Source organism: Bison bison, unplaced genomic scaffold, assembly GCF_000754665.1.
Source record: "Bison bison bison isolate TAMUID 2011002044 unplaced genomic scaffold, Bison_UMD1.0 scf7180017864290, whole genome shotgun sequence".
NCBI classification, from domain to species: Eukaryota; Metazoa; Chordata; class Mammalia; order Artiodactyla; family Bovidae; genus Bison; species Bison bison.
Window position 1 is genome coordinate 1,037,524 of NW_011494862.1, and position 11,661 is coordinate 1,049,184.

An 11,661-nucleotide genomic window follows, 5' to 3' on the forward strand; every position below is an offset into this window, starting at 1 on the left:
GGTACACATCTTCTAGGACTTAACTGCTCAGTGTGGGCCTCAGACCAGCAGTGCTAGCATCATCTGTGGATTTATTAGAAATGCAGACTCTCAGAACCATACCTTAGACCTATTGATCAAACTTTGTATTAACAAGTTCCCAGGGAGACCAGTTATGTACAGTATATTTGAGAAGCCCTGCTCTGGGTCCTTTGAAGAAGTGAAGAAGTCTATAGACATTATTTTCAATAGCTTTGCATCTTGGTCAGCTGAGATTATCTTTTTTGCTTTCAATTGATCAATCCCCCATTCATGTCTCTTAAAGAAAAAACGCTGGGATTTTCCCATAGTACTATTTGTATAAGGTATGCTCCAGATTCTATTTCTTTGGAAGAGTAAAACTAAGCAATACAATCTGTCTATAAAGGATGATCAATTATTTTTTCTTTTCATTCTATCATCGCAGTGATTATCCTAATCCTCTCTGAGGTAATGGTTGACACAATCAAAAGATAGGGAAGTTTTCTCAGAAGAATGTGCAGGAAAGAAATGCATGTTTTAAGAATACAAACCCCACCTGGAGAGGATTGTTTTTACCTAGATTTGCACTGTCCAGCATGGTAGCCACTAGTCACATGTGACTCTGAAGCACTAGTGTGAATGGAGAGGTGCTGTAAATGTGAAATACATTTTGGATCTTGAATTCATAACAGTACAGATAGAAAAGAATATAAAATATGTCATTAGTAATTTTTGATATAGATTACATGTTGAAATGTCAATATTTTGGACAATCTAGGCTAAGTAAAATATATTATTAAAGGTAATTTCATATTTCTTTTTTTTAATGCGATTACTAGAATATTTAAAATTATACATTTAGCTCCCATTTGTGGTTTGTTCTTTATTTCTAGTGAACAGTAATAATCTAAAACTTTTCACTATGTACCTCAACTTTTCAAATATAGTACAGAAGATCATATCAAATGTTACACACAGTATCTCTTCCCTAACAATGAAAGCAACTTGGCAGATACTATGTTTTATATGCCACACTCTGAAGAAAGATTCACCCTTAAGTCAAGGATATTTTATTATATTCTTCATTATTTCAGCTCAGCAAACAGTTACTCAGTGATTTAAATGTTCACTTGATATTATTTAGCACCTCTTATGCACCAACCACTGGTTAGTTCTAGGGATTAGTGTTCTTGTCCCTTTGAAGTTTATATTACAGAGGGGAGGGCATAAATAAATCAATAAATTATAAAATAAGTCCAGCTATAATAAGAGCTGTACAGAAAAATGAAGTTGGTCGGGTGGGGGGGAAGAATAACTGGATGATGACTATAAGTGTTTATAGAAGGATGACATGAAGAGATGACATATGGACAGTGAAGACATATGAACGTTGAAGGAATGAACTCTGAGAAGATCTGGGGGAGGAGCATTTCTGGCAAAGGGAACATGTGATTTCCAGAAGTAACATTCAAATTAATGTTTTTTCCCTCTGCAAATCTTTGATCTGATAAATGATACAGTCAACCAATATCGTGCTGGTTAAAATAGGAAAAGAAATCCAGGATCACAAATTCAGTAGTTTAGAATTGACAGAATTAGATTTTGCCTTTGAGGGTGTTAGCAAATTGGGGACAGTAATTATGAGTATGAATTAGAGTTTGAGGTAATTATATTGATAATGCAACACGGGTTAATGAAGTGTTTGTAAAACAGTGTTAATGTTTTCAACATTTAACGTAATTTCTAAAAGGCTATTCCATTATGTTCTTTTGTGGCAATGCATGTTCACATTAATTGGAGTCTTTAGAAGAAATTCTTAAGACTCAAAGAATGACTCCACATCTCTATTTCAAGTATGTTCACAAGTCAGTATGGGAGATATTTTGTGGTAGGTGGTGACTTTGTTACCTTTCAAGTAAGTATCATGTAAGTACCCATTTAGTTTATTCACTGCACTTATACCTGGTTGGTAATATTTACTTTCCTAAAAGAGGAAAAAATATCCAATAACTTTATTATAAGACCATTGTGATTTGTGGTTTAACTAAGTAACATTCTCATTTTGGTTCTTTTGTACAGTATTTCTTGTATAGGTGGTAAAATATTTGCTGAAGACTTTGGTTTCCAGATAATTGGTACTGTCTTTACGTGTATATTTGGAACAAACTGATATATAGAAGTTCTGACTTTTAGTTTGTTCCTGAATCTCTTTAGGAAGACTTTGTCTCTTCTAAGACTTTCTTTCTCCTCTAGTCTTTTTGAGAAAGAAACTTACATATGCTATGTTTTCTTCTCAGCTCTTATTTCTAACACATACAAATACACATACATACATACATACATACACACACACACACACACACACACACACACACACACACACTCATGAGTAAGTGCCAAGCCATGGTAGATTTAATATAATCAGTTTTTAAACCAGTTTGTTTGTTTAAACCAAAGGTGGCCTAGTCCCAATTACTAAACAGTTAAATCCTGAGCACATTCCAGAATATTTCAAACTCTGGAGAATTCTAGATTGTTTGAGCTTCTTCCTGCTACTGAATTGTGGTTCTACTGAATTTTAAATAAGTGGTATTTGAAAACCTTAAGTCAAACAGAAAAAAATATGATGACATCCAATTTCCAGGTGGAGAGAACGGGGCCCCTGAAAATTGTCAGGCCTATGCATGCCAAGATTTTCATCATGAAAATGTGGCTTTGTATAGATGAGATAAGCATAAATAACTAGAACATAAGTCCTGCTGCTTTTTGCTGTTGTACCCTCTCAAATTAGGACTGTACAAGATTCTAATACGTGTGCTACAAATATTTGTTGAATGATCCCAGCTAGGCCCTTAAACTTGAATTAATTATTCTTATGTGAGCTAGTATAGGGATGGGTAGAGGAGTGGTGGGTGGAGAAATTCTGTTTGTTTAAAGGCAGTCTAGTACCAGGCTCTCCTAAGTCTATTTTGAAGGGCAATAGGAAGTACCTGTCTTTTAAGAGCTACTGAATGACTTCCAGGTGAGAGATCTTGGTCTGATGTTAGGACTTCAATTATTGCTTAAGATACGAGTGGAGAGTGACAGATAGAACTTTTAAACTCCAAGTGGCTATCAGTGGCTATTTGCATTGCCGCAACATTTGCTGTCTAGCTCAGAGGTTAAAGCGTCTGCCTGCAATGCAGGAGACCTGGGTTCGAACCCTGAGTTGGGAAGATCTCCTGGAGAAAGAAATGGCAACCTACTCCAGTATTCTTGCCTGGAGAGTCCCATGGACGGAGGAGCCTGGCGGGCTACAGTCCACAGGGTCTTAAAGAGTCGGATACGACTGAGCGTCTTCACTTTCACTTTCACTTTCAAGCCAGTATGAGTGGTGAACCAGGCAGAGGCTCTTTGGGGTCTTCTACTCTCCACAGTACCAGGAACCAGAGTCACCAAGAGATACAGGAAGAATGAATAACTCTTATTGTTGGTTATAATTCAATGCCCTTATCTTCTCACAAGTATTTCATTTCATGTCAGCCTTAGGGCACATATTGAACATATGGCAGTTCAATTCAGGACCAGATAAAGTATATTCTTTTTTTTCTGAACTCTTATATATTTAACTCCCTCCCCCTATTGACCCCTAAACCCCCTCAACTCTGAGGAGAACTTTTATGAGAAAAGGAAAAGTCAGGTACCCAGTCACCCACAATTATGGGTATCTCCCTGGTCTGAGATAGAAAATATTTTTCCTTCAAAACATTGGGCAAGAAATGTTATACTTTAACTAGTATAGCTTATTCCCATGTTGCAGAATGATAACATCAGTATCCAAAATATATTTTCAGTGAATAGCTTTTATTTTAGCAAGTTAAAAGAGAAAGAAAAAAAAAAGAATAATTAAAAAAAGACAAGATATCCACAGTCGTAAAGATCACCATGACTATGCAACTGATATGTTTAAAATTTGAGCATTAGCCCCCATGCCTATATGTCTTCTCTTAAGCTTTTGATGTCAGTGTTAGATTCTGATTGTGAGATACTGAATAAGGACTTTATGAGTGACAGCTTGATCATTTAGTTTCTTATTTTACTACATTGTGCATCATTTTAAACATTTGAATCTCACTTTCTTTTTCCTCTTTTTTCTTCCCCTGTGGTTCCTCTAGAATGTTAAAGATTATTTTGAATGTAGCTTGAGTAAATCCTACAGTTCTTCAAGTAACACACTTGGGATCGACCTCTGGAGGGGGAGAAGGTGCTGCTCAGGAAACTTGCAGTTGCCACCACTGTCTCAAAGACAGAGCGGAAGGTCAAGGACACCTGAGGGAGATGGCATTTCCAGACCAACCACGCTTCCTCTGATGACACTGCCAAGCATTGCTATTACAACTGTAACCCAGGAGTGGTGAGTAGCCCCCAGTGTAAATGTCAGCTGGAAGTTTTATTTTCCAGTTACTCCAGATACAATTTTCTTGTTACTAAAATGTTAGTTATCTGTGGAATAACTAAGGCTTTTGACATTTTGAGAATTTGTTTCCCTTTGGGTAGCAAAATGAGATCTTTTAAACACTGGAGATACTGGCTGGGAAAGCAAAATTACTGCCTATGATCTTTTTTTTTTTTTAACTTCAGTGAATGTTGACATGTTTAATTTAGAAAAGAACAATCATATAGGAGTACCTAAAGGAAATACATATATATGATATATATAAATCATCTATATTATATATATGAATGACAAGAGATATTCTTATTGCTATACTCAAAATATAATTATTCTTAATTTCTTTTCACTATAATCCCACTTTAATAATTTCAGTTTATGATTAGATAGTAAATAAAACACTTTTGTAAATCAAAAGAGGAATGAAAATTGTACTATGGGAGATGCTTGGACTTTTTGCAGAAGCTATGTGAAAGAGACTATAGTGTTGAAACATTAATCAAGTACATATAATTTATGACTGTGGTTAAAATTGTGCCATGATATTTCTTCAAATATGTGTTTTTATCACATATTTAGTATTTAGCACTTTCTCTGATTTTTCTTTTTCCTTTACATAATCCAAATATTTTTCCAAGAATAGCCTGCGTATATAACATGGAGTCCTGTTCAAATGAAAAATACTTTCTCTATATTTTATATAATTTTAAATTATAATAATGTGGTGCTTTTAAAATGACTTTTAAAGTCATTTTTTAAGGAAAATAACTAAACATTAAATCACTGCGCAATATCATTGCTGTAAATCCTTAAAATCTGTGAGCTTCGTTGAGTGCCACATTCCATGACCATATACTGAGCTGTGCAGTGCTGATGAGTAGTCCCGTGTGTGCTCACTGGGTGATGCAGGAAAGCTTTTAGCTGGTGGTTATCAAATACACTAAGAATTAGATCCCTGAGACTTCAGGTATCACAGTTACTAGCACGAAATGCTTCACCAAGCAGTCTGTATATGATAGACAAGCATGTAAAACATTATAAGGGGAATGGGTTAAAGTTTTGAAAAGTAGTAACTGGCATCTTCTCCTTAGCTGAATTAACATTACAATAGTCATAACCAATCACTGAGAACTCAAATGGGCATGTGGCTCCCACATCGCTTACTCAGTCACATAGCCTATGTGATCAGTCTTGGTTTGCTTCTATAATATGACAGATTTGGAATCTGAAATGTAAATCTATACAGGTTTATATTTCAGCAAGTTGGCACCAGTGCGGTAGTACCAGTTGTTACAAGATTGAAATGCTTCCTGATGTTGGTAAATACATGCTTTCCTGGGCTTTATGATTATCCTTATTACTATCCCAGGCTCTTCCCCAGAAGGAAATTCTTCACAAACCAACAGTAAAGAGGTGATCAGTTGACGACTAGTACAGGAGGAGCCCAGTTTCTTTGGGCATTGGTGCTTTCTCTGTTAGAATAACAGTCTGGATAAAATGTACCTTGCAGTGTTGTAGTTCATTTTACCCAAAGACCCTTTGGGAGTTATGGAATTGTTCTTTCCTTAAAGTATTGAATCCAGACTCTGACATGTTGGGCACGCTTCTTTACCTCTCTAAGTTGAATGTGTTCATCTGTACATACAAAGAGAATAATTGTACTCAATCTCATGGGCTATTGTAAGGATTAGATATGGTGATCTCTATAAAATGCCTAGTTTAGTAAAAAGCACATATTAGGCAGTCAACAAGCATTAGTTTCTCTTCTCTTGATCATTATCCATTAAAGCCTTTTGAACATGAGAAACCATGTTTCAAGTATCAGTAGCCTCAGGCTGAGCATCAGTAGTTTAGAATGAAATGGAGGATTTACCCATTATCCAGTTGGTCTTGCAGTCAGCCAGCACCACATATGAGTAATTAACTTATAATTTTCTTTTTTTTCCCAATCACCTGGATACTTTTTAAAGTGTGAGAGTATTCAGTCATTGACTGCAAATTTATTTTTAAGTATAAGCAACTAAAAGCATTTCAATGCATCCCTTAGAAATATTTCTTTTGTAATATTGATAGAGACTGGAGGAATTCTGGCAGAGGAATTTTCATTGAAAGACCATTTGATTAGAAGTGAGAAAGTAGGGTTCAGATATCATCAGGGCCATCACTTGATGAAAGGTCCTAGAGATAAGGAATGCAGCCTACAACCCTGTGTGGGAAAGAATTATACTCACCACTTAGAGTGTGGAGAATGTGGAATCAATCTACAAGCCTAGATGATGGGTCAGTAAACTTTTCTTGCCAGTTAGTAAATATTTTTGGCTTTGTGGGCTTTATAGTCACTGTTGTGACTATTCAGCATCACCAGTGTAGTATGAATGTGGCCATAGACAGTGCATAAATGAATGTAGCTGGTCTCCAGTAAAACTTTATTTACATAAACAGGCAGGAGGCTAGATTTTGCCTGCCAGTCAGTTTGATGACTTCTGTTCTAGACTAGCAAATATCCCCAAGATATGATACCCTCTCTGATGATTGCTTTGACAGCTGTAACTGGGTGAAACTGACCTTGAGTTCCTGGTTGGTGTTCTAAACGTATCAAAGATATGGGAATATGTGCTATATATCAAGTCTTTAAAGCTAGTGAAGGAATTTGAATGAGAACAAATAATAATTACTACCCAGTGTATATAAAGTTAAATATTGGGTTGGCCAAAAAGTTCGTTTGGGTTTTTTCTATAAGATGTTATGGAAAAACTTGTACAAACTTTTTGGCTAACCCAATAGAAAAGATTGCTGTAAATTTAGCTCTTGTTTGGGGAGAATACATAGGATGAAGGGAGTTGGGCGTCATCACAGGCAAAAGGCCTGGAATAGAAGGAAAGTGACTTGATTTACTGTGGAGAAAGGAAGAGTGAGGACCTGAGCCCAGTTGGGTGAACATCCATCTTGCTACCTTTTGGGTGAATTTCATCATTCCACAAAAACTCAAATGAATAAACAGAGATAAACAGAGATGATATAACTTTTCAGAGTTGTGGTGAGAGAGAAAATGTTTTTGGTGTATGTAGCATAGTAACTAGCACTTTAGTGGTTATTTTGATATTATTGTTATTTTATTGTTAAATATTGACTAAACAGCCAGTATTATGCATTTTTTTTTATTGCTGGGGATTCCGGGGGAATTTCACCACCTGCGTTATTAGAACCATCTTGGAAATATGATGAAAGAAGAATTCATATATGAAAGCAGGATGCTATTTTTATTACTGATAAAGTTGATACTGGAATATGTACTCTATGTCTGTGGGCAAGTAGATGTCTAACACTGTGCACCATAATTATACAGACTTACCACGCAGTAATAGGAAGTGCTGGTGCTGGCCAGGCAGATCTTGTCCTCAGAGAGAGAATCTAACTCTAAAAAACTTGAACATGAAAGAGTTGTAGAATCCTGCCCAGGTGAGACAGTAGGAAGGAAGGACTGATTTCTGCATGTCTGCTTTCTCCTCTGGAAAGACCAATGCGGATTAAATTATTCCTTCTCCCTATGGAAGGCTGAGTGAAAAGGCAGAAGGTGGTTAGAAATGTTAAGACAGTGGCATTTGACACTTGGAAGACATGTCCAAAGTGGAAAAAATACGTTCTTCCTGACATTCCCCAACCTTTCCCCTTCTTTTCACTTTTAGTCTGGGGTTACACTAGGGACATGGCTGATGCCACATATCTGGTGGTCTTTATTTTTTTTTAATAGTTCAAGGAGTTTACTGACCTACCAAATTTATTAATGTCACTACAGTCACCACAACCAAATTAGGAAAATAAGTCAATACTCAGCCTTGACTGTCTATAGTTAAATCTTTAATTTAAACTTTCCTCCATGAGGCTCTTAGAACTCTTTGACTCCTTCTAACACTTCCTTGTTTGTAATTGTTAATTATCTGTTTTTTAACCTGAAAATATACTAGCTCTCTGTTTGGGATCATTTACCTTTTTGCTTGAAGTAAGTCCTTTAGAATTTACTGTCATTTTTTTTCTGTTTCTCTGAAAATTTCCTTATTTTGTCTCATGCTTGAAAGTGTTTTCTTTTTCATTATGTAGCAGTCTGTTTAATTCAACACTTTCCCCTTGCCTTTTGGCTTCCATTACTGTTGTTGGGAAAATGGCTCTAATTGTTTTACTGTGTAAATAAACTGCATTTGGGGTGGGGGACCCTTGATTTCTGAACTCCATCTTTGATGTGTCTATGGGTGGATTTCCTTTTATTTATCCTCCATGAGATTTACTGGACTTCTTGAATATGTTTTTTGGTATCTTTTATCATTGGATCTGGAATATTCTTTGTCATTATTTCTTCAAATATTTTCTCTGTCAGCCTTTTGCTCCTCTGCTATTGGACTTTGTATTTTGGATCTATTGGAATGTATTTTGGATCTACTTCTTTATCTTCCATTTCTTTTAATGTCTTTCACACATATATGGTTAAACCGTATTTGTCTTTGGGGTTGTATTCTTGTAATTGCTTTTGGCCTGCTTCTGGTTTGCTAATTCTCTTTTCAACTATGTTTAATTTGCTGTTAAACCTATTATATTGCATATGTCAATTTTGATTATTATATTTTTTATTTTTAAAATTTGTATTTATTTAGCTTTTAAGTGTGAGGTAATTTTATGTAGTTTTCTTTTCCCTACATGTATTAGTTAACTATTATTGCATAACAAATAACCCCCAAATGTAATGGCTTAAAATGACAAGCATGTTTTATCTACTTTCTGTGGGCCAGGAATCTAGTTGTGATCTAGCTGGGTCCCTCTGGCTGGGTCTGTCACAAGGCCAGAGTCAAGTTACTAACCAGTGATACCATCATTTCAATGGTTGACTGGGTGGGAGGGACAGCTTCCAAGCTCACTCACATGGTTTTTGACAGGTTCATGTCCTTGTTGCCTGTTGACTGAAAACATCAGTTTTTGCTATATGTACCTCTCTCTTGGGCTACTCACGACATGGCGGTTTGCTTTGTATGGAACAAAGGCTTTTGATAGAGAAAGATCGATAGAAATAAAAAAATTTTTAGTGATATCACATCACTTTTGCACATTATATTCATTAGATCTAGCCCATACAAAGGGGAGGAATTGTGCAACTCCTGAATATGAGGAGGTGGGCATCACTGAGGACTAAGTTGGAGGTTGCCTATCATATTGCTTCCCAGGTGGTGCTAGTGGTAAAGAACCTGCCTGCCAACGCAGGAGACTTAAGATATGCAGTTTCGATCCCTGAGTCAGGAAGATCCCCTGAAGGATGGCATAGCCACCCACTCCATTCTTGCCTGGAAAATCCCATAGACAGAGGAGCGTGGCAGGCTACAGTCCATAGGGTCACAAAGAGTGGGACAGGACTGACGTGACTTAGCACACACACATCGTACTGCAGATGTCTACAGCTTTTAAAAAGTTCTCTAAATAGAGCAAGAGAAAGGAGAATAGACAAATCCACTATTAAGTTGTAGACTTCAACACTGCAGAAAACTGATAGAGCAAACAAGGAGAAAATCATTAGAAATATATTTGACCTGAACAGCATTATCAATCAACTTTATGTAATTGAAGTTTTTAGAATACTTCATCCAATAACAACACAATATGTATTCTTCTCAAGATTGCATTGAATGCTCACCGAGATGCATCTATTCTGGGCTATTACCCATAGCTTAACAAATTTAAAATAATTAAATGGTCTGTGCTCTCAGACATAGTGGAATTAAATAAGAAATCAACAACAGAAACATAAGTGGGAAGTTCCAAATATTCAGAGATTAGAAATCCAACTATAAATAATAGACCAAAATAGCCAAAGAGAAATCTCAAGAAAAAATTAAAAGTATTTTGAACTAAGTAAAAATAAATGTAATATTTACTATAATTTATAGAATGCAAAAAGCATTGCTTAAAGGGAAATTTATTTCTATATCTATATCTATCTATATATCTGTTTCTATCTCTTCCTGTGTATATATTTGACAAGAACAAAGAACTAAATCAATAAGCCTTCTGTATAAGAAAACTATAAAGAAAAGGAACAATTTAAGACTCAAGTAAGCAGAAGAAAAATAATAATTAGAGCAGAAATCAATGCAATTGAAGACAGGAAAATAATAGAGAAAATTAGTGCAATCAAAAGATGGTGCTTTGTAAAAGTCAATACACTGATAAACTTTTGATCAGCTTAGCCAAGAAGAAGAAGAAAAGACATAAATTACCACTTTTAGAAATGAAAGAGAGAACATTACTATTGATTCCCTGGAGATGAAAAAAATAATAAAGGAATACTGTGAGCCACTCTCCCACATATTAGAAAATTTAGTTGAAATGGACTAATCCCTGTACTGTGCGTGGGAAGTTGCTTCAGTCATGTCTGACTCTTTGCAACCCCAGGGACTGAAACACACCAGGCTTCTCTGTTCATGGGATTCTTGAGGTAAGAATACTGGAGTGGGTTGCCATTTCCTCCTCCAGGGAATCTTCCTGACCCAGGGGTTGAACCTGAGTCTCTTATGTATTATGCATTGGCAAGCAGATTCTTTACCACTAGCGCCACCTTGTAGGTGAACTGGTGAGTTGTGATACATACACACAGTACAATGCAGTAATTGATATAAAATATAGTAGGAGGTGCACAGAGAAAGATGAATTTTAGACAACATTAGAAATTTCTTCTTTTGAGACATGTAAATTCAGTGCAGAAAAGAAGGAATGTATTGGAAATGACAAGGAGAGAAATAGGAAAAACTCATTTCCAAAGGTGGAGATAAGTTCAGTTCAGTCGCTCAGTTGTGTCCGACTCTTTGAGACCCCATGAATCACAGCACGCCAGGCCTCCCTGTCCATCACCAACTCCCAGAGTTTACCCAAACTCATGTCCATCGAGTTGGTGATGCCTCCAGCCATCTCATCCTCTGTCGTCCCCTTCTCCTCCTGGCCTTAATCCCTCCTAGCATCAGGGTCTTTTCCAATGAGTCAACTCTTTGCACGAGGTGGCCAAAGTATTGGAGTTTCAGCTTCAACATCAGTCCTTCCAATGAACACCCAGGACTGATCTCCTTTAGGATGGACTGTTTGGATCTCCTTGTAGTCCAAGGGACTCTCAAGAGTCTTCTCCAACACCACAGTTGAAAAGCATCAATTCTTCGGCACTCAGCTTTCTTCATAGTCCAACTCTCACATCCATACAT

At 36.4% G+C, this 11,661-nt stretch overlaps 1 protein-coding gene across 1 annotated transcript in view; it reads left to right on the forward strand.

The window, feature by feature from the left end:
• Positions 1-11,661, forward strand: part of LOC104996150 (cAMP-specific 3',5'-cyclic phosphodiesterase 4B-like) — a 268,302-nt gene that overhangs the window by 47,405 nt on the left and 209,236 nt on the right. The window contains exon 4 of the mRNA XM_010850270.1: positions 4,155-4,393. Within this exon, the coding sequence (XP_010848572.1) occupies positions 4,155-4,393 (239 nt within the window). The remainder of the gene's footprint in view (positions 1-4,154; positions 4,394-11,661) is intronic.